A 24,311-nucleotide genomic window follows, 5' to 3' on the forward strand; every position below is an offset into this window, starting at 1 on the left:
TTTTATTTTTAAATGAACAGCATACCAAGATGACAATGATAATAATAATAAACATTAAAAAATACCAGAGCAGGAACTGGTTTGTAGCTCAGTGGTATAGTGCTCACCTAGCATGTGTGAGGCACTGGGTTTGATCCTCAGTACTACATATTAATAAATAAAATAAAGGTATTTGGTACACCTACAACTAAAAAAAAATTTTTAAAAATCAGTGCACAGGGGTCTGGGGTTGTGGCTCAGCAGTAGAGCGCTTGCCTAGCACATGTGAGGCCCTGGGTTCGATCCTCAGCACCACATAAAAATAAATAAATAAAATAAATTTATTGACAACTACAACTAAAAAATAAATATTAAAAAAAAATAGTGCCCAGATGTGGAGAAGTTACAGGCCAGAATGTAAAACAGGGCAGTTGCTATAGAAAAAGCATGGCAATTCCTCAAAAGGTTAAACAGCAATTTCACGCCTACAAAAAACACCCAGAATTAAAAAGAAGTATTCATAAACAATGAATGTTCATGGCAGCACTATTCACAGTAGTTGTAAGGTAGAAATGATCTAAATGTCCATCAGCTGGTGGGATGAATAAACAAATATGGGATTATCCACACAATGGAATATGATTCAGCCATACGAAATAATGAAGTATCAATTCATGCTACAACATGAATGAACTTCAAAACATTACACTAAGAAGCTAGACACAAAAAGGTCACATATTGTATGATTCCATTTATATGAATTAAAAGACAGAAAGCAGATTAATGGTTACCCAGGACTGAGGGAAGAACAGGGAATGACTTTATGGTACCGAGTTTCCTTTGGGGGCTGATAGAAGTATTTTGGCACTAGATAGAAATGATGACTGCAACCATATGACATTTTTAAGTGTTATTAAAGTAATAATTAAGTATTATTGAAGTAATAAAGTATTAAATAATTTAGCAAGGTTTGACAATGTCAGTTAATATACAAAATCATCTGTATTGTTACATAACAGCAGCAAACAATTGAAAAATAAAATTAAAAACCAATTTCATTGATATCTTCAAAAAAGATATATAAGACGTCTACACTGAAGGTAGCAATATTGCTGAGAATACTGCTGAGAAAAAAATAAAGATTCAATAAATGAAGATATACCATGCTCATTATGTCATATGTTGTCACAGTACACCCTAGGTAATTTATGAAGAGAAGAAATTTATTTCTCACAGTTCTGGAGGCTGGAAAATCCAATTTCAAGGTGCTTGCATCTGGCCTTCATGCTGCATCATCCCATGACAGAAAACAAGAGGGTGAAAGAGGGAACAAGAGAGAAAGAGAAGGGGACTGAACTTGCCCTTTTATAATGAATTCACTCCTGTGATAACAGCATTAATCCATTTGTGAGTGTGAAGTCCTCATGTCTGAGTGCCTCCCATTGGGCCCCACCCTCCAAATTTGTTTGGGATTGTTTCCAACACATTCTTTTGGGGGGACACATTCAAACAAATGCAGATCTTAAGACTCAGTATTATCAAAATGTCAATTCTTCCCAAAATTGTAGATTTGATGTAATCCCAATTCCAATGGCATTTATTTTCTTTATAGAAGTTGGTACCCTGCTTCTAAATGGTAGAAATACAAAGGACCTAAAACATTGAGAGTAATCTTGAAAGACAAAATAGAAGGGGCATAGATAACATGATTTAAGAGCAAGCTATGGTAATCATGACAGTGTGATTCTGGAATAAGAATCAACAAATCAACCACCGGAGCACAGAAAACCCAGATTTAGATTCATACTTTCGTAGGAGCTTTTATACCATAATCAGGGAAAAAATAAAATTTTAATTCCCCTTAGCTAACCCAAACTTTAGTTTGCTTTTATAAAAAAGTGCCTAAAGTGAAATAATCTATTAGAAACCTCTAATATACATACTTATGTAAAAATCTGGGAATTAGGAATTGAACAGTGAATTTACTTTGCCTCCATTTTGGTAATTATTTACAGGCAGGAGAAGACATTATGCAATGGATCTGTTGAAGTTGTCTCTTAAAACTCTGAATTCTAAAATATTTTGGTACAAGTTTCTTCTTTTGAATTGCCAAGAAGTTGATCTTCAGATCCTACAAAAGGTTATGCTTTGAAATACAAAACTGCTTGAAACTTTTAAGAGCGTTTCCCTCCTCTTCCCAGACTGAATATGGAACATTAACTGTTTTAATACCACATGGTTCCAAACTTGATATGATTTAAATAAGAGAATATATCACACCTAAATCAAATGCTTTACATATAAACTATTCTATGATAAAGATGCCTGCAAAATATTTCACACCCTCTCAAGGATTCACAGTGAGTCTGTGTCCCCACCACTTGACTCAGGCTGTGACTGATGGAATATGATGGAGGTGAAGATTTGTCTGGGACAAGGCCTCAAAGCATGGCAACTTGTAAGTTTAACACCCAGCTGCCATACTGAGGAAGCCCAATAAGGAAGTACTGTAAGGGGGACCTGAGACCACTGGTAAACTCCTAGCCAAGTCAGCACCAACTTACCAGCCATCTGAGTGAGCCATGTTGGTACTGAAAATAAATTCTTCTGCCCCATTTGAGACACCCAGATGATACTGAGGATCAGAGACAAGACCTGCTTGACTAGTCATTGCCAAACTATAGATTAGTGAACAGAATAAGTAATTGTCATTGTTTGAAGCCACTCTTTTGGAGTGTTTAATACACAGCAAAAGACTGGACCATTCCCCATTGTTACATACCCCTTGTCATGAACTGATTTTCTCAAAATGAAAGCCTGAATGCACCAAACCCAGTGACTAAAAGTTCACCAATCCATCTCATCTGTATGACTTCAGAAACAAACAGAAACAGCCAGGCACCTGGAAACTCTTCACTGCTGCTTTATTGTGATGCACCCACAGTACAGAACCTCTCACACAGCTGTGAAAGGGGAAATTACATTGCTTTTTGGGAGCACCTTCGTTTTTGTTTCTATTACCATTATGAAGGAAGTAAATCATTTCCAAAGAACATTTTAAATTCCAAGTGTTTAAAGACAGCTTGCATTTCATCATGTTTGGAAAAAAAAGTAGCATGTTTTAGCCAGAGCTGGAAAATTTTTTTGTAGCCTTGTTTTCACTTTGATGTGGATCAGAAGTCTTAACTGTCTGGTTGAACCAGTCTATAATTTTCATATGTAACTTTTCATATCAAAAATGTTTCATTTTTACATCTACCTACAAACAGATGCTGGTTTTTTTTTTTTTTAAAAAAATACACACTCACAACTAAGTTTTAAACCAATCAAGAACAACAGCATTACTAACAGAGAAAATGAACTTTTGCTGCCCTCTCCTGCTAAAACAATGAAGTACTAAAATACCAAAGATTTATGAAGCTGAAGCAAAATCCTCAAACTAAAAGTAATGGACATATCATTCTCATTATACTTCATTCAAAAATCAGACCACAACCAGAAGATGTATTGTTAATATTTATATTTGAAAGTTCCCCATTGATACATGAGGTTTGGATTACAACTTATTTACAATAAGTGATTTCAAAAAATAAAAATAAAAGTAAAGAAAGGGAAGGGGAGAAGGGCTAAGAGAGATGAAAGAAATAGAAGGAGATACAGGGGAGGGAGGAGAGCAAGGAGGAAGGAGAAAGGTGGAAGGGGGAGAGAAAGAGGGAGAGAAGAAAAGGAAACCTATATTCATAGACATCATAATATGGGATGTTCATTTCCAAGAGAGATACTACTGCTGCTATCGTGCACAAGAAGCAGCACAAATTAACATTCCACTAGATCAAAGTTTACTCAACTTTCTCTCAAGATGCACAATCCTTCTTTTAGATTTTCAAAATTAAATATAGAGGAATATAAAATGCATTGCCAATATACCTTTTACAAAAATCCTTTGTGGCTCATTCCTTAACTCCACTCAGAGAAGCAGCTGAGCCAGAATACAAAAATAAAAATATTCATGTGCAAATAAAACATCACTGATCATGTCTGGTGCCACCTTTTTGCTACAGGTGACTGTCACTTTGTGATAACATTGGTAACAGCATCAAAGAGAGAATCTCTTCATTTCCTGGGCAAGGTCAGTGCATCCAATTAATGGGGGGAAAACAGGAACATTAACAACAAAACAAAACCCTGGAACACTTAAAAATGCCAATAACATCCTAACATCCATACATCCCTTTCCCACCCCACCCCTACCCCCACAAAAAAATAAAAAAGCTTTTAAAGCTCTAAATATACTTTTTTTTTTCTTTCCATAGTGTGATTGAGCCTAAGGCTATACATTTAGGTATAGCAGGTGCAACTACAAGCAATTCCTGGCTCTGCACCCTGGAATGCCCCACGCATAGGAAGAGGTACAAAATCAATGAAATCCTTCCATTTAGGCAAAGAAGCCCAAGATGAAGGAGCTTAACCCTGCTTGTGAGTATCCAGCGGCATCAAGGGTATTATTTATTTTTAAAATTTTTTTCTTTTATTAAAAAACAGATGTTAGGGAGAGCAAAATATAACAAACTTGAAAAGGACAAAAACTAAACACTGAAGGCGAACAACTGGGGACACTTGTACAATAAGAAAAAGGAATGCATGCTTGATTCAAAGGAGATGGGTCACTTCACTCACATAATTGTTCTGGGCCCACAGCCTAAGGCCTCAGCATCATTCTAAACCACAGGGTTGTGTGTATATTTTTTCTTCCAAGGACACTCTTACTCCTACCCCTGAAACCAATATGGTAGGGATAAGGTTGGAGTGATCATCACTCACTAACGACAAATATTTGCTATTTAAAAAATATATTTATATATAGTTCTGAAAACTATGAAGCAAACAAAATATAACACAAAGATGCATTTGTCACAATTAACTCAAGTTGCAGCAACAGCAGAATTGCGGGAAGGGACAGAGAGAGGGCTGCTGCAAATGCAGCAAGTACGTCCTTATATATGTCACATAGTGCAACAGTCAGATTACCTAAATTATTCCGTGTCACCGCACACAACGTGACAAATGTCACATTGTCACTTTCAGTTTAAAAAAAAAAAAAAGACAGTGTTTCTTCTCAGAAGTTGCCCTATTAATTTTCACCAGGTAGCTCTAATTGCTTCTTTATATATGTCTAAAACTTGGCTTTATTCTTCTCATTTTGGAATGATCAACATACAAAACTGACACCAAGGATAGCTGGGTCATATTCACCTCAACTCTGAGGGCAGGGTAAGGTGCAAAAAGGAAAACTAGGCTTTCTCATTTCATTCTGATGGGCAGAGATTCTTCATAAACCTGTGATTTTAATGCCTTCCATCTAAAAGATGAATTAATGGCAAATAAAAGTTTACACGTAAAAAATAACTGTAATGCAGAGTCAAAACTGGGAAGGGCTAAAACCAAAAGGGCTAAGATTTGTTATAAATTTATTTTTATAATTAGTATTTGAACTTGCACCTTTGTTCCAACACTGTTGAAGCAAGTTGTTTCATTTTGGGCAGCCTCTGCCAACATTATACTGAATCCCCATCAATGTTCCTTTTTGTTTGTTTAAAAAAATTTTTAAAAACTATCCATTCCATTAAACCATGTTGTGTTAGTGATGCATATGACTTTTTTTTTTTTTACTGCTGTTTGTTTTTAGGAATAACAATGCCAAATTTTGTTTTTGATTCACTTTTTTTTTTACAATTACCTAGATGATAATATTCATAATCAGCTGACTTTTATGTACACACAATGACCTAATAATCTGGAAACATTTCATAGGGGAGAAAGGTCAGCGGCTATTTTTTTCCCTTTTTCTTAGAAACAATAAAACTGTATATTCTACTTTATATTTCAATGGAAGGAAGAAAATATACAAGCCCATATTTATACTGTATTTCTACTGAGAGCAACAATAGTTCATATGTTCATGTTTGCTACTATCACAACTTAACATATGAACAGAGGATGAGCTCTGTATCATGAACACTGCTGGAAATGATGATTTACGATTATCAACTCACTGCTGCCATGTCCATAAAAAGCAAAAGCATCCTAGAAACGAATCATAAAACATATCTTTTCATACATAATAATGCAACCACATTAGGTAAGTACATGATGTACACAAGTTTTATCAGCAATTTACCTACCCAAGTTGTAAGATTCTTCTTTTAATACAAAGCAGAGAGCCAATAAGATCTATCTATAATACAGCCCTAGATTTTGTTTTTTGTTTTTTTCTCAAACAATTTGGTCACAATGCACCTTTGATATAAAAGCATTTTTAAACTTTATTATTAATACTCAGGACATTAGGAATTTCCAGCTTTTTTTTCAGTAGCATTTGTAGAACCACTTTTGGTAACAAATACAGTAGTTAGGAATATGCATCCAATTCAGAATGCATAATGTTTATCCTGAATCCTTTCCGGCTAAAAACAGGGCTGGCGCTGTGATGAGATACAGAACGAGAATCTACAAAAAACACTGTAATATGTTTGTTTTTTTCCCAGAGGCCACATCCTCTTTTGCTGGAATACTTTATAAATACATATTAAAAAGTAAGGCAACAACTCCAAACAGTCCAAGCTGTTTGCTCAACTCTTTTCCCAATTAGATTCGCAATCCTGGCGATCAATTTCATGGTTTTATTGTTTAGTGTTTGTCTTTATTTCATATGGTCCAAAAAGGATGTCTTTCTGACATTTCTAAAATGTCTCTGGTATATTATGTTCAATGATGTATACAACTAATACTGGTCAGGTACTGAAGCCTGTGATGTCCCAGTGCCTGTTTTCAAAGGATTCAAGACATTGATTTGGATTCACCATAAACTGATGCATGAATCCAAAATTCCCTTCCCTACTATCTTTATCACCTCTTCTCTTTTTACTCCTAATTTTAAAACTAAAGGAGTACCAGGACTACCTGGTTACTGGAAAGATGTTCACCCCAGCAGACAAAACTTTCATCCGGGACCTTTAAAATTCAGGGTCCCATTCCACATGGACATTCAACTCATGAAGATGTGCAAAAGGAAAAATGTCAAATTACAGTCAAGTTATCCAGAGGAAGATGTTATACAAACTTATAAGGAAATGACAGTCTTTTTTTTTTCTTCCTTTACTATAAATACATTTAACAGCTTAGCAGAAAGACAAGCTAAATTTAAGATTGTTCACATTTGAAAATTGTATCATACTCTCTGCTAGTGATAAATAAGAACTCCTGATAATGGAATTTTAACATAGCAATTTCATCAACAGATCTTTGAAGACTGCTTTTTTTTTTTTTTTTTTATAAGAGGGTTAGAACAATGATTATGTTTGCAAAGTTCTGAGAAGTCCATCTACTGTCCAAACTTTGGATTGAAGTCCTTATTTTTTTCCTTTACTTACAGACAGGTATATACAGTGTTGTTGTAATAATGAAACAAATGTGAAATCTACTGTAAAGTTGCACAATACAGAAAACTGTTGCTCCATCTTCTACTACATAAATGTGACTCCACAGGTTAGTAATGTTGCTGTCATATTTTTGTTAAGTTGGAATTATCCCATCACGTCTAAGACCTCTCTTTAACTCCAGATCCTCCAATTTTTTCCATAATTCTTCACGCTCTTTTTCTTTCTTTTTCTCACTGGGAAAGAAACAGAACACAATGTAAACAGCTGAGAAGGTTTAAAGAGATTGTTCAACAATAACTGCCCCTTCACATATTATCCCTAAGATATGTTGTAAATGTCTTTGAAAAGTTTGACGTTAAGCTGGTAGGCTTTACTTTTTGGTTTGTCTTTCTAATAGGGTATTTTTTTATGACATTTAAAAATATATACACACAACAGTAGTACTAATGAAAAGAACTGAAAAAGACTATTTTAGGGCTGGGGTTTTGGCTCAGAGATAGAGAGCTTGCCTAGAATGTGTGAGGCACTGAGTTCCATTCTCAGCATGACATATAAATAAATAAATAAATAAATAAATAAACAAACAAACAAACAAACAAATAAATAAATAGATGGATGGACGGATGTCCATGATCAACTAAAAAAATTTTTAAAAAGAGACTAAGATTTCAAAAAAAATTTCCCATTTTATTTAGCTTAATACAGAAAATTAACTTCAAATCACGGAGAAACAAAAATCAGGATGATTTATGTATTTCAGTTATTCTAAAACCAAGGGCACCGAGTGATTTTAACATGGGGCCTAGGGAATCTAACTTTCTCTTTGTCCACAAATAGATTCTCAAAAAGGATGCTGGTATGGTACATGCCTGTAATCCCAGTGGCTCAGGAGGCTGAAGTGGGAGGATCTAGAGTTCAAAGTTAGACTCAGCAAATGCGAGGTGCTAAAAAACTCAGTGAGACCCTGTCTCTAAATAAAATATAACATAGGATATAGGGGATGTGGCTCAGTGGTCCAGTGCCCCTGAGTTCAATCTCCATTACCCCTCCCCACAGAAATAATACCAGAAATGACACTCATACAAGGTGAAGAAAATATATTCTCTGTTCTTCATATCAATTTTTCCTAGGCCATATATATTCAAATTCTTTGGCAGTGTCTGAAAACTTGTGATTTTAGTTTTAATTATTGATCTGGATGGAACTTTGTTCATATATATATATATATGTTTTTTTTTTTAATTTACTGAGACTTCAAATTTGGTTCAATACCAATTTTACTAGTGATTTCCAGACTTCTAGACTTTCATTTTTTGGGAAACTTTACGAAAAAACAGGCAACACAAAATAGGGTCAATAAATTTTACATTGCCAAAGGCATTTTAAACTAACATATATTTAAAAATAAGGAAAGATGTTTTAAATATCAACCAAGTGGGGAGTACATAATCAAAGAACATGACTATCTTATAAATTTTATATAAATTCATATGTATTAAAAATAATTCAGCCAGGCACATTGGTTGATGCCTATAATCCCAGTGGTTTGGAAGGCTGAAGCAGGAGTATTATAAGTTTAAAGCCAGCCTCAGCAATTTAGCCAGGTAGTAAGCAGCTCAGTGAGACCCTGTCTCTAAAAAACATACAAAAAAGAGCTGGGGATGTGGCTCTGCGGTTAAGCGCCCCTGGGTTCAAACCCTGCTTGGGAAAAAAAAAAAAATCATTACACTAATCCCTAGTTTTCTCATGTTACAGCGAGCCAATAAAAAGCATGTGAATTCCATGAATTCAAATAATTTCTGAAAATGGTAGCTCTGCCATCGCAGGCATGGGAGAATTGATCTCTCTACACAATCTAATTTTGCAAAGATTTAACTTCAGCCACAGCACAATTTTTTACTAAAAGTGAAATTCATATGGGTTAAGTGAAATTTCTACATAATTCCAATGCCTCACACTTTTTATGTTATCACCAAAATTTTGGAAAGGTCATTACTTACTTCTATAGCAACAGATATTTATCTTCACCCTCTACTCCCCTCCAAAAAAATCCTCTAGAGAAACCTAAGTAATTGTATGTTCTCATTCCACTGAATCTTGCAGAAATATTAAATTACACAATAGGATAGATAAAATCTGTTTCATAATTGCCTTGTTTACTATTGATTTCAGCTATCTCAAATGCAATTTGCATAATATGAATTTCAGTGAACACGATCATTTTCAAAGAGTTATCTAGTTCTTAATTTTAACCCTGAAAAATTGCCTTAACAGGGTAATAAGGAGCAAGATGAGATAATCCTCCAATCATCCAGATTCTTCACTATAAGCAAGCTCTCTTGCAAATTATCACTTTCTGTTTCTCAATACAGTTTTTGAATAATATTAATCTAAATAAATGTTCTCAGGGGCCAATTTGAGCACATATAAATTAATCTATAGATCCTACTGAGTTTTAATGCATTTTACCTCTTTTATAAAGAAGGAAAAGGGGATGGTAAGCAAGGGCCTGGGAATGTTATTGAACTGAAAAACAGCTCAACATATGTCAGGTTCATATCACCCTAACTTGCAGTTTAAACTACATATTGACTACACTTTTCTCGTCTTACTGAAATACTTCACTCATGTTTTGATCAGCACTTTTAAGGCATTCAGTCCAATTTGTCTTGTGGGCTTTTTTCCCAGATGAAATTTATGCTGAGTTATAATAGAGTCTTCATACTGACAACTTGAGCTTCAAAAATTGTAAATACAAACATATTTACTGTTACTCTTATTCTTCCCCACTTTCTCCCACCTATCACTATAGGTGGGAATTTCAAAATCTGACCACATTGTCATGTTGGAGATATTGTCAAATTCTCTTCCAACTTCAATTTTACATAGAACCAATGTTGGCATATATATCTAATGATGTTAAATACTTATTCTACCCACCATTTTTAGATTTCTAATAATTAAAAATATGTTCTGAACTGAAACCATTAACTTCTTGGCCATCCACAGTGAAATCTTTCATTCAGTTCTTCTTTGACACTACCAAATAAATCTCTTCATTCTCTTTTCCTATTCCCAAATCTATGGAGGGATAAATGTGTTCATTTGTTTTGTATAATGGCTTATAGCTCATTTGACCAAGATATTGCTCTTCCTTTAACATAATCTTTCTGCTCCATGCTCGTGTACCCATCCATCTTGCAGCCTGAAGGAGGCTCTTGTGGTGGGGGCTCCTGTCTATGTGGTAGAGGGCTGCTGGAACCAGGTTTGGAGTTTCTCAGTGCAACAATTTTATAAATAAAAGCACCATGTGAGTGAAAATCTCTCCCACTTCCATGCTAGAGGATGCCAAGGAAAGAGAACTGCTATAGGCCTTCTCTGTGAGCCCAAGAAGAGTGGATGGTCATCCAGAAGCTTAAGTTCAGCGCGCAGAATGCAGAGGCTTTGCTTGTGGGTCACCAGATAGAGCTGTGTACACAGCACAAGGTCACCCCAGCACCCTCCACCTCACCAAACACCCTACATGGGAAACAGACGGAATCCATTTTGGAAAATGTTACTCGCCATCTATCGCTAGGCGTGGCAACCAGCGCGGTTCTGCAGCTGACCAGAGAGATTTTGGAACTATCAAGAGCAATATAAATATACAGGGGGAAAACATTAACACAACAGTCACACAGAGCTGGAAAGAAACATGAACAGTATTAAAAGAAAAGGAAAGAAAGGACCACAAACGATACAGGACAATTCAACATATAGAAGAGATAACATCTGCAGCAGAAGGAATGTTAAGATAAAGATTTCAGGATTGACCAGGAATTACATAAACAAATCCAAGAAGCAAAAGATCAACTCTACAGGGAGATAGAGGTTATTTAAAAAAAAACAAAAAACAAAAAAACACAACAACAACAAACAAAAATCCTGGAAATGAAGGAAATAATTAACCAAATTAAAAATTCAAATGAGAGTATCACCAGCAGAGTAGAACACTTAGAAGATAGAACATCAGACAACAAAGACAAAGTGTATCATCTCAAAAGGAATGTAGATAGCACAGTGAGACTGATAAGAAACCACCAGCAGAACATCCAAGAAATATGGGATAGCATGAAGAGACCAAATTTAAGAGTTACTGGGATACAGGAAGGTACAGAGGTCCAAACCAAAGGAATGAGAATCTGTTAATGAAATAATATTAGAAAACTTTCGAGACATGAAGAATGAAACATAAATCCAAATCCTAGAAGCCCAGAGGACGCCGAATGTGCAAAAATCACAAGAGACCCACATCAAGACACATTATAATGAAGATGCCCCACATACGGAAAAAGGAGAGAATTTTAAAAGCCACAAGAAAAAGGAAGCAGATTACATTTAGGGGTAAACCAATTAGGTTAATGGCTGATCTTTCAACACAGACTCTGAAAGCTAGAAGATCATGGAACAACATATTTCAAACGCTAAAAGATAATGGGTTCCAACCAAGAATCTTGTATCCAGCAAAATTAAGCTTTAGGTTTGAAGATGAAATAAAAACCTTCCATGATAAACAAAAGTTAAAAGAATTTGCAGCTAGAAACCCGGTGCTTCAAAACATCCTTGGCAAAACATTACATGAAGAGAAAATGAAAAATAACAATGAAAACCAACAGTGGGAAGTAGTACAGTAAAGGAAAAACTAATCAAAGAGTAAAAACAAATCAAGTTAAATAACAAAAATAAACAAATATGGCTGGAAATACAAACCATATCTCAATAGTAACCCTAAATGTTAATGACTTAAACTCACCAATCAAAAGACATAGGCTAGCAGACTGGATTTAAAAAAAAGATCCAACAATATGCTGCCTACAGGAGACTCATCTGATAGGAAAAGCAAGTAGGGGTGTCTATACTCATATCAAATAAAATAGACTTCAAGCCAAAGTTAATCAAAAGGGATAAAGAAGGACACTACATACTGCTCAAAGGAACCATACACCAACAAGACATAACAATCATTAATGTATATGCCCCAAACAATGGTGAAGCTATGTTCATCAAACAAACTCTTCTCAAGTTCAAGAGTCAAAAAGACCACAACACAATAATCATGGGTGATTTTAACACACCTCTCTCACCACTGGACAGATCTTCCAAACAAAAGTTGAATAAAGCAACTATAGAACTCAATAACATAATTAATAACTTAGACTTAATCGAATATATCAACCAATATCAAGCAGATACACTTTTTTCTCAGCAGCACATGGATCATTCTCAAAAACAGACCATATATTAAGTCACAGGGCAACTCTTAGCAAATACAAAGGAGTAGAGATACTACCATGCATTTTATCCAATCATAATGGAATGAAATTGGAAATCAACGATAAAATAAGGAAGAAAAATTCCTACATCACACAGAGAATGAACAATATGCTACTGAATGAACAATGGGTTACAGAAGACATCAAGGAGAAAATTTAAAAATTCTTAGAGGTAAATGAAAACTCAGACACAACATAGCGAAATCTCTGGGACTCTGAAAGCAGTACTAAGAGGGAAAATTCATTGCATGGAGTTCATTCCTTAAAAGAAGAAAAAGCCAACAAATAAATGACCTCACACTACATCTCAAAGCCCTAGAAAAAGAAGAACAAATCAGCAAATGCAGTAGAAGGCAAGAAATAATTAAAATCAGAGCTGAAATCAATGAAATTGAAACAAAAGAAACAATTGAAAAAACTGACAAAGCTAAAAGTTGGTTCTTTGAAAAAATAAATAAGATTGACAGACCCTTAGCCATGCTAACGAAGAGAAGAGAACCAAAATTACTAGCATACGTGACAAAAAAGGCAATATCACAATAGACACTACAGAAATACAGAAGATAATTAGAAATTATTTTGAAACCTTATACTCTAATAAAATAGAAGATAGTGAAGGCATTGATAAATTCCTAAGTCATATGATCTGCCCAGATTGAGTCAGGAAGATATACACAACTTAAACAGACCAATATCAAGTGAGGAAATAGAAGAAGCCATCAAAAGATTACCAACCAAGAAAAGCCCAGGACCAGACGGATATAAAGCCGAGTTTTACAAAACCTTTAAAGAAGAACTAATTCCAATACTCTACAATCTATTTCAGGAAATAAAAAAAGAGGGAGTACTTCCAAATTCATTCTACGGGGCCAATATCACCTTGATTCCAAAACCAGACAAAGACACCTCAAAGAAAGAAAACTTCAGACCAATATCTCTAATGAATATAGATGCAAAAATCCTCAATAAAATTCTGGCAAATCGGATACAAAAACATATCAAAAAGATTGTGCCCTATGATCAAGTGGATTCATCCCAGCCATTAACATTATAAATGCTATCTACGCTAAGCCTCAGGCCAGCATCATTCTAAACGGAGAAAAACTGAAGGCATTCCCTCTAAAATCTGGAACAAGACAGGGATGCCCTCTCTCACCACTTCTATTCAACATAGTTCTTGAAATACTGGCCACAGCAATTAGACAGAAGAAAGAAATTAAAGGAATATCTATAGGAAAAGAAGAACTTTAAACTAGCACTATTTGCTGATGATATGATTCTATACCTAGAAGACCCAAAAAACTCTACTAAGAAACTTTACTCGAACTAGTAAATGAAATCAGCGAAGTGGCAGGATATAAAATCAACACCACAAATCAAAAGCATTTCTGTGTATCAGTAACAAATCCTCTGAAGAGGAAAACTATCCCATTCACAATATCCTCAAAAAGAATAAAATACTTGGGAATCAACTAACAAAAGAGGTGAAAGATCTTTATAATGAAAACTATAGAACCCTAAAGAGAGAAATAGAAGAAGACCTTAGAAGATGGAAAGATCTACCTTGCTCATGGATAGGCAGAATTAATATTATTAAAATGACCATACTACCAAAAGCACTATACAGGTGCTTGCATTGGCAATTCCGATCAAAATCCCAATGGCATTCCTCATAGAAAGAGAAAAAGCAATCATGAAATTCATCTGGAAAAATAAGAGACCCAGAATAGCTAAAGCAATTCTAAGCTAGAAGAGTGAAACAGGTGATATCGTTATACCAGATCTTAAACTATATTACAGAGCAAGAGTAACAAAAACAGCATGGTACTGGCACCAAAACAGGCTGGTGGACCAATCGTACAGGATAGAGGACACAGAGACTAACCCACAAAAACTACAACTACCTTATATTAGACAAAGGTGCCAAAAGCATGCACTGGAGAAAGGATAGCATCTTCAACAAATGGTGTTGGGAAAACTGGAAATCCATATGCAACAAAATGAAATTGAATCCCTCTCTCTCACCACGCACAAAAGTTAAATCAAAATGGATCAAGGATCTAGGAATTAAACCAGAGACTGTGCGTCTAACAGAAGAAAAAGTAGGCCCTAATCTCCATCACGTGGGGCTAGGCCCCAATTTCCTTAATAAGACACTGATAGCACAAGAATTAAAAACAAGAATCAACAAATGCGATGAATTCAAAGTAAAAAATTTTTTATCAGCAACAGAAATAATATGTGAGGTGAATAGGGAGCTTACATCCTGGGAACAAATTTTTACCCCTCACACAACAGATAGCACTCTCATCTCTAGGGTATACAAAAGAACTTCAAAGGTTAGACACCAAAAAATCAAATAACCCAATCAACAAATGGGCCAAGGACCTGAACAGACACTTCTCAGAAGAGGATATACAATCAATCAACAAATATACGAAAAAATGCCCATCATCTCAAGCAATCAGAGAAATGCAAATTAAAACTACTCTAAGATACCACCACACTCCAGAAAGAGTGGCAGCCATTATGAAGACAAACAACAAGTGCTGGCGAGGATGCGGGAAAAAGGTACATTCATATTCTGCTGGTGGGACTGCAAATTGGTGCAGTATGGAAATTCTTTGGAAAACTGGGAATGGAACCACCATTTAACCCAGCTATTCCTCTTCTCAGACTATACCCAAAGGACCTAAAAACAGCATATTACAGGGACACAGCCACATCAATGTTTATAGTAGCACAATTCACAATAGCTAAACTGTGGAGCCAACCTAGATGTCCTTCAGTGGATGAATGGGTTTAAAAAATGTGGCATTTATACACAATAAAATATTACTCAGCAATAAAAAAGAATAAGATCATGGCATTTGCAGGGAAATGGATGGCATTAGAAAAGATTATGCCAAGTGAAGTTAGCCAATCCCAAAAAACCAAATGCCGAATGTCTTCTCTGATATAAGGGAGGTGACTCAAAATGGGGTTGGGAGGGAGAGCAAAGGAGGAAGATTACCTCTAGATAGGGAATAGGGATGGGAAGGAAATGGAGGGAGAGGGGAATAGCATGGATGGTGAAAGGAGACCCTCATTATTATATAAAATACATGTATGAAGATGTGAATTTGATGTCAACATACCTTATATATAATCAGAGATATGATAAATTATGGTATAATGTTGTATTAAGAATTGTAATGCAAAAATAAATAAATTTTTTAAAATGCAAAATAATAATAATAATCTTTCTCAGACAGGTGCAGTGGCACATGCCTATAATCCCAGGAGCTCCGGAGAGAATCGAAAGTTCAAAGCCAGCCTCAGCAAATTATCAAGGCCCTAAGCAACTCAGTAAGACCCTATCTCTAAAGGGGACTGGGGGTGTTGCTCAGTGGTTAAGCACCCCTGCGTTCTTAAGTACCAAAAATATAAGTAAATAATCTTTCTCTCATTAAAAAAGTCTACTCACTATAAAAAAAATTCACTTTGTTATGCCAGATTATCAAAATTTAGTTATTCTTGCTCCCCTTGGTTAATTCTTATCTTTTAAAGAGATTTGACTATTTAGTTTAGATCATAAGTGGTAATGAAAGTTTCATTATTCACTCAATATGAGCCAATTAATTTTAATATTTTAGAAATAAGTTCTTCATACCTGTTTTTTTCATTTGGCATGCTGGAATTGAATAGATTGTGTTGCACATGCTAGACAAGTGTTCTACTACTGAGCTACACCCTCAACCCTTCCAATATTATTGATAGGATTATATAGATTTAATCCTTATTCGAGTAGGATGATAATAATGAGCTTTCTATTGTTCTAAAAGTCAAATGCTATGCACTACACACTCTTTAATGTTGTATCATGGTATTAAAATGTGCCCTTAGCTATCATTTTTAAAAGATTTCAATTTATGTTTGGGGCATGGAGAGTCATTAAAAATTTAATGATTTGCAACAACTGCTAATAGAGCAATATAAAGTTATTTGCGTATATAAATATGAAACAACAAATCTCCTATTGTGTATAATTATAATGCACCAATGAAAAAGGGAAAAAGTTATTTACATTACAAGTGTGGCACAACATATCCTATAAATGATATCTATCCCAATATTGTGGTAAAAAAAATCTCAGACTCTGCTAGTTGCTAATACTTGCCACATTCTAAAATAAACTTGTTTTTCATAAGCCCCATCCCTGGTGATTTAAAAAAAAATATATCAATACAATGGTCCTTTGCCCTCTGCCACCAAATCTTTCCCCTCACTGCTCTTTTTATCAATAAAACACATGTAATACATTCAAAATCAGGCAAAGCAAAAAAGCAAGGAAATGCAGGCTTTTATCCAGGAGGTTCAGTAAGGTCCTGGGTATGAACATTCACACGCACCTCTGAAATCCATGGTTTTGTGATCTAGAAAGCTTACATTTGCTTCTTGGTGGTCAAAGTCAAATCAGAGGCCCAAACTACTAAGAGTTCTCCAGACTCCTTAATTTTCCTATTTATGTCTTTTGGAAAGTTGGACATATTGGACAACAAATAACAAAACAGGAGAATTGTGTAAAGGAAGTCAAGAAAGGCTTTACTAAGCCATAAGCATCTACTATAGAGGTGTCCACTAATTCTTCTCCCTTATGGTCTCAAACATATTAAGATTCATCTAATACAGATTATGAACCTTCACATTCTTCTCACTGCCTTTAAATTGTAATGAATTTGTTGGATTCTAGAATAGAGGTAAGATCTGCACCAAAAAACTAGATGATGGTGCTTCATCCTTCCTGCTGCTGGAGTGAAATACAATATCAGCCCAATTCTAGTCCAAGAAAGTTAGGAATGGGAGTGAATCCAGATGGCAAACTACCTGATGGTCTCCTTATGTGGGCCTGAAATACCAGTTATGTGCCAGGCTCTTAACCCTGAGGCAGAACTGAAATAAAGGAAGGGAGGAAAGCAGGCTTTATCAAAATGAAACTGTCAGAAAGCTTTATTATTCAGTGGCACACTAATAATGACACAGCTAATGAGCATGCAAAAATGAAAATCTAAATAAACAAAAGTGTGCTGGCTATAATTTGGTACAACTAGGCAACTTCAGTAAAGAACAAGGAAAGAACTCAATAGTTTAATGCACTACAGACAAAAAAGCTTTAAAAAGTTACCGCTGACGATCTGACTTGTATGTGGCTGTCAGCTCATCAAACATGGTGCTGTTCATTTCCATAAATGCCTTCAACACATTGTACACTAACGCCACAATAGCCCTGTGAAGCAGAGAAAAGGGAACATATTGGTTAGTATTACATAATGGGATGCTGAATGAAGAAAACGAAAGCACAACTTTTGTCTGAATGAGCTCAACTGCAAACTGTTTTCATCCCTTTATAGTTGGAACAACTAGAAGTGACCTATAGTTCACTTCCACATAAAGGGATTTAAATTCTTTACTGTTCAAGGCAAGATCTTTCTGAGGGGGATGGAAAAAGTAGGGGAGAAAAATCTAATTTTACCCTTCTAATTACTGGTACCCATGGCCACCTGATAACTTTGTTTCACCAAAAGGCAACTTCAGCCGGGAGCAGTGGTGCACACCTGTAATCCCAGCAGTTCGGGAAGCTGAGGCAAGAGGATCACAAGTTCAAAGCCAGCCTCAGCACAAGTTAGGCACTAAGCAACTCAGTGCTGTCTCTGAATAAAATACAAAATAGGGCTGGAAGTCAAGTGCCCCTGAGTTCAATCCCCAGTACCCAAAATAAATAAAATACAGCAACTTCACCCTAAAAATAAACACCTATGGTAGGACTAACCTTAGAGATCTGAAGCTACAAAAAATTTTAAAGTATTAATATACATAAAATCAAAATCAGAAGCTGTTCCCATGAAAACAAATCATATACACAGATATACGCAAACATCTATGTATATACGTAACATACACACACATTCATACTCAATGTTCATTTATTTTCCCAGTTGTGATTTGCATCAATAATCCATCTACTCTGCTCAGCTCCTTTGCTGATCCAATACTGACGCTGACAAGACAGATAACTGGCAAGATGGTGGTGATGGTCATTGTTAGTTATATAACATATAAAACTAAACAAACAGTCACAATTCTGACCCATCCTTTTTTAACAAAATGCCTTTATTTTTATGTGGTGCTGAGAATCGAACCCGGGTCCCGCACGTGCTAAGCGAGCACTCTACCGCTGAGCCACAATCCCAGCCCATGACCAATTCTTATTAATGGAAGAATAAGCTCTTGGACAATGTGAGAACTGTGTCATGATGGGTTTGACAGCCTCATACTAGAATCTAAATAGCTTTACCCTTCACAAAAATATACAATGTTATTTCCATCTTGCAACAAATGTGCTCTCAATACTACTAAGATGACATTGGTAAAATTAATATATTAAAAAACCATAAGTCTGATTTTTTTCAAAACATTTATAAGAAAGTAGTTGCTGAGTAGTGTCTGTCCTGTATCCATTAAAAGGAAAACTTACGGTCATTTCTGTTAAGGTTCCAGATTGACCTTCCTCTCAAGGGGAGTGATGGAGAAGCACCAAATGCTGAGCAGTAACAGACATTCCCAAACACTACTCTCCAGGTCATCAAGATATAATAAGACTCAACAGTTTACCATTCCTTTATTTCTGCAAGTACTATTTTCAAATTTGGCAAGTTTGAAAATGAAGAAATGTGATATTTTACAATAACATGCAAATTTTTTAAAAACGCACAAATACATCTATTAATTCTTTAATTCTATATTAAATTTTCCTTCTGTTCTATATAAAATAAGTAAAGCAATTCAAATAGAGAATGCTTTAATGTTCATAGGGCTGGATTAAATTTCTTGAAGATTCTAAAGTCCCCCCCCATAGAATATGTCTAATAATTGAGTTGTTTAAAAATAGACCTTGCTATAAAATGTAAATCTACTCAGATGACTTCCCTCTTTGAAACCCTTCAGTATCTCCTTATCAACTACTTAGTTAGGATTCATGTAGGCCTAATTCCTCTTTCTTTCTTTCTTTTTTTCTGGGGGTGGGGTGGGGTGGGGTACTGGAGATTGAACCCAGGGGTGCTTAACCACTGAGCCACATCCTAGCCCTCTGTATATTTTTATTTTGACACAGGATCTTGCTAAGTTTCTTAGAACCTTGCTAAGTAGCTGAGGCTGGCCTTGAACTTGTGATCCTCTGTCTCAGCCTCCTGAGTTACTGGGATTACAGGCGTATGACACCACAGCCTCCACCTAACTCCCTTTTCTAACCTCATCTTCCAGCACCCTGGCCCAAAGACACTGAGCCTTAATCCTCCCAACCTCACAGGTCTCAGAACTTGACAGGTGCTTTTACATCTTTGTGTCTTTTTATGTGATGGATGGGCCCCTGCCTGAAAGGGATTTTCCCATCCCAAATTTTTGGAAGATTTATGGACTGCTACCCATCACCCACTCTGAAATCTCTCAGTTTCAGAGTATCCCAAAAATATATACCTTCATAGACAGGTCACAAAGACTTACAAGTAAAAACAGTGCCATTTTGTTAAAATATCTATTTACCTCAGAGTCTCCCAACCAGTCCACAAATTCCTAAAAGTAGGAATTTTATCTTTTCATATATCTGTCTTTAGCAACAAGTACATCATTTGGCACACAGTGAGCATTCAAGACATTTTATTATGCAAAAGAGGAAGAAGGAAGGAGGGGGGAGAAAGAAATCAAAAACCTACGGATTCCAATGTTCTTTTGAAATCCTATAAAGACTGGAAAACATGATGGGAAGGATGACATTAGAGTTTTCTTCTATCAAACTCATGATGTATTCATTATTCCAATAATAGAGTGCCCTTTCTGCCACCTTTGGGAAAAGAAAAAGGTAACGATATAATAAGTTATAATCTTTCCAAATAAAAATATTTTAAAATCATTCAATCAAAAGTAAAAATTAAATGTTAATCACATTTTACATTTTTTGTGGATTTAAAATCTCTAAAAGTTGCGAAGTAATTCATCAATTAAGAGAAGGCAAAAAATACTGTTTTTCCTGTTATTTATATTCTCCTTTAATTTTACCCATCTCATCTGACTCCTCATTTTCCCCTACACAACTCTCACATTCCAAGTATCTTTACACTACCTTTGCATACTGCACTATTTTCCCATCACTTGACCCCATCTTAGAGATCCCCTTTCCTGGCTCACCTCTCTCGTCCCACATACTTCAGAGCAACCACATGGCCTAGCATATGGTTGGTATTCAGCAACAGATGCACAGGAAAATCCACAGGTGCCCATCCCTGTAGAGCAACCATGTTCACTAAGCACCTCCTGTAGCCAGACAATGAGCCTGCACTGCAGGTACAATGTACTATCCTCACCAACATCCAAGAAGTAGGTTTCAAGAGGTTTAGAGAGATCAGGTAATCTATCCAAAATCATACTGCTAGTAAATGCTTAAAGCTGTGGATGCTTAATGCTTAAAGATGGCTGCTTAGTTTTTGGACTCAGAGGCACTGGCTGCACCAACATTAGCTTGCTCTCTTAGATTTCTATTCTTTGCCCACCACATTACCAATTTATTCTTATTTGGTCTGTTGGGCCTGAGTTGCACATCTTAGATTTTATGAATTCATACAGATTAAGAAATTATGTCTTACAAGAGACAAAAATGGTACAAGATGACCCTATCAATAGACTGAAAAATCAGAACCTTTCCATTTGTATTATTTCACTTGGTCCAATAAAATTGCTAGGATTCACTAGGTGCTAAATGTTAAGAATACAGAGAAAGTAATCATTATTGAATGTTTACTATATGTCAGTTACTGCGCTAAGTGTTCCACTCCTTTTAAACTTTACAACCAACAGAGTTGGTACCATTATTTCTATTTTGCAGATGAGGAAACTAAGACTTGGAGAAGATAAGCCATTAGCTCAGGGGCACATGGCTAGCAAGTAACTGGATCCAAAGTCTCTGCTCTTAACTTTCTTACTTTGTTATCCCTAAGGTGTTGATAGCCTGGTAGGGGAAGGAGGCATCTATGATCCTATCCAATATAAACTGTGACAGAGGCTGTATCAGATACCATTTTTAAAACTACCAGAAGAGTGAGAATAAATAGTCTGCAGTGAATGAATTATCTATCTATATATACCAAACAAAGGTCATGTGAGGACAGAGTAAGGAGGCAATGTGCATGCCAGAAAGCAGGACTTCACCAGTAACCAACCATGCTAGCACTCTGATTTCAGCTTTCCAGCCTCCAGAACTATGAGAAAATGAATCTGTGTTTAAGCCACTTAATTTGTGCTATTTTGTAATGGCAGCCTGTGCTACCATAGACATTATCTCTCCTTTCTAAGCTTCTGAGCATCATTTAAACCTCCCCAGTGATACCCATTTAAAAGAAAACCTGGTTCCTTGACCTCTTTTACACCGAACATCCTGATGAAAAGGAAAAAACAAGGTGAATAATCCAGATGTTTGAGCATTACAGGTGCAATATGCAAATCATCTATATACTGTTCTGCAGTTTTCTATTTTTATCCAGATATGTATTATGTCACCTCAATAGTTCATGTAATGGTCTCTACTTGTTTTCTTCCTCTTTCTTTGTAGCACAAACATTAGATTCTTATAAGAATGCTGCTTTGACAAAATGATGCATCTCTATGTCAAAAATTAAAACAACAGGGCTGGAGTTGTGGCTCAGTGGTAGAGCACTTGCCTAGCATGTGTGAGGCACTGGGTTTGATTCCTAGTACCACATAAAAATAAGTAAATAAAATAAAAGCATTGTGTTCATCTACAGCTAAAAAAAAAAAAAAAAAAAAATTAAAACAGCAAGAGCCAACCTCTCTGCCTCTGCTGGATAATGACAACTAAAGGGAAAGTTCCCATCAACTGACTCCATTTGAAATGTGCTTTTGTGCTGCAAACTACAATCTGAACAATCTCTTCAAAGTGACAAGCAGTCAATCCTCTAGGTTTGTGAGATGGATCTTCAGTGAGACAGCCAGAGGATTAAAAAAAAAAAAAAAAAAAAAAAAAACATGTTTTCAACCCTGATTCCCATTTCTTTTCTCCTATGTGGGTTCCATAGCACTGCAGCAAGGGCTCCACCATTGAAAGCAGGTGTCAAGGTCGGCCTCCCCCATGTTCTCCCTGAGTGGCCACAAGGAGGCAGAGCAGGCCATGTGAAGGTCATGGGCTTCAGCAAGAAGCTACAGTTAAGATCAAAATTTAACTCCATGCCCTATTAATTTGGAACTTCGTGCAAAGCATTCTCTGAACCTCATCCAAAAAATGGAAAAGAGCCTCAGAGGATAATAATGTACATAAAGCATCTAGCACAGTATAGAAAGAATGTTAGGGTCATTTTTTTTTCTCCTAAGTATTATTTAGTCTTCTAATAGATTCAAGAACCCAACCAGCCCACTTCGTACTCAGTAACTTCCCTGAGATAAGTTATAGTAATTTCCCTGAGATAAGTTATTTCTATCTGTAAATCTTTTCAAACAAACAAACAAACAAAAAACAGAATGCCTTCCTTGCAGGGTATTTAGGAATTCAAGAAGGCACCATTACAGTAGCCATTAGGCAACAGGTGCTCAAGACAGGGTGGCTGTTAAGAACCGTTATGTGAGAAAATTCAAATAAAAAGCAGCAAATAAAACAACAAACAAAAACTAATAATTTTTTTTAAAAGCAGCTGTCATTCATTACATCTCCTTCAAGACAAGTGAAATCAAACCAAAACAATTCATGTTCTACAGGACACTCTTGCTCATGTCCTCTTTACTACCAACCTGAAAATGGGGACTAGATACACACTTGGCAATTTGTTTAAACAAAGGTTCTTGAATTTTAACAAATTGTGAAGGTTCAATCACATCCAAAATTTCTTCCAGCTCCCCAAGGAACATGACCTATAAGTAGAAGCAAAACATAAATGAGAGGCACTTAATTTAAAAATCAACATGATTGTTGATGATTAATGATAGTTCACCCCACTTTAAGAAAAACATACACATAAAACCAAACAAACATGCATTATCCCATTTTACAAAGAATTCATACCATAGGATATACGTCAAAAGTTCCCTACAACACTGAAAACAGAATCCAACCTAGTTTGAAAAAAGCAGTCTACTCCTACACATGCCAGGGAGCACTCACATACTGCACCTGGCCTCTGGGAAACAGGACTCTCCCAGCAGGCTTTCCTCTCTACTGCTAGCAACCTAGCTATCTCCACCTCTCCTACCCCACCTTTTTTCAAACAATGGGAGGGGGGCCTATGGTATGAACACGTAGAAATACACAGTGGTACAGGCAGTCATCTGCCAAGTGAATGTGGTCTCTGCTACTGCAGTAAGTACTCCTATAGGATACACCAATTAACAGAATAGAAAAAAGTCATATGAACAACACAAATGAGCAAACTCACCCACATGAAGGTATCACATAAACTTGTCAACAAACACTGACCCCATTCTATGTACTTGCACACATACACATAAGCTCTTTAGAGAGCACAGTGAATCTCATGGCTTCAGCACT

General features: G+C 35.9%; 1 protein-coding gene across 4 annotated transcripts in view; it reads right to left on the reverse strand.

The window, feature by feature from the left end:
• Window positions 1-2,886: 2,886 nt before the first annotated feature.
• PPP2R5E (protein phosphatase 2 regulatory subunit B'epsilon) overlaps window positions 2,887-24,311 on the reverse strand; it is a 157,160-nt gene continuing 135,735 nt past the window's right edge. For all 4 annotated transcript variants that reach the window (XM_081289855.1, XM_081289854.1, XM_081289856.1 and 1 more), the window contains 4 exons: window positions 23,558-23,677; window positions 20,479-20,606; window positions 17,895-17,996; window positions 2,887-7,651 (listed from right to left, as the gene is read on the reverse strand). In XM_081289855.1, coding sequence (XP_081145981.1) covers window positions 7,552-7,651; window positions 17,895-17,996; window positions 20,479-20,606; window positions 23,558-23,677 — 450 coding nt within the window. In that variant the 3' untranslated portion in view covers window positions 2,887-7,551. The remainder of the gene's footprint in view (window positions 7,652-17,894; window positions 17,997-20,478; window positions 20,607-23,557; window positions 23,678-24,311) is intronic.

The sequence above is a fragment of the Spermophilus citellus genome (genome assembly GCF_964194105.1).
Source record: "Spermophilus citellus genome assembly, chromosome: 4".
NCBI lineage: Eukaryota > Metazoa > Chordata > Mammalia > Rodentia > Sciuridae > Spermophilus > Spermophilus citellus.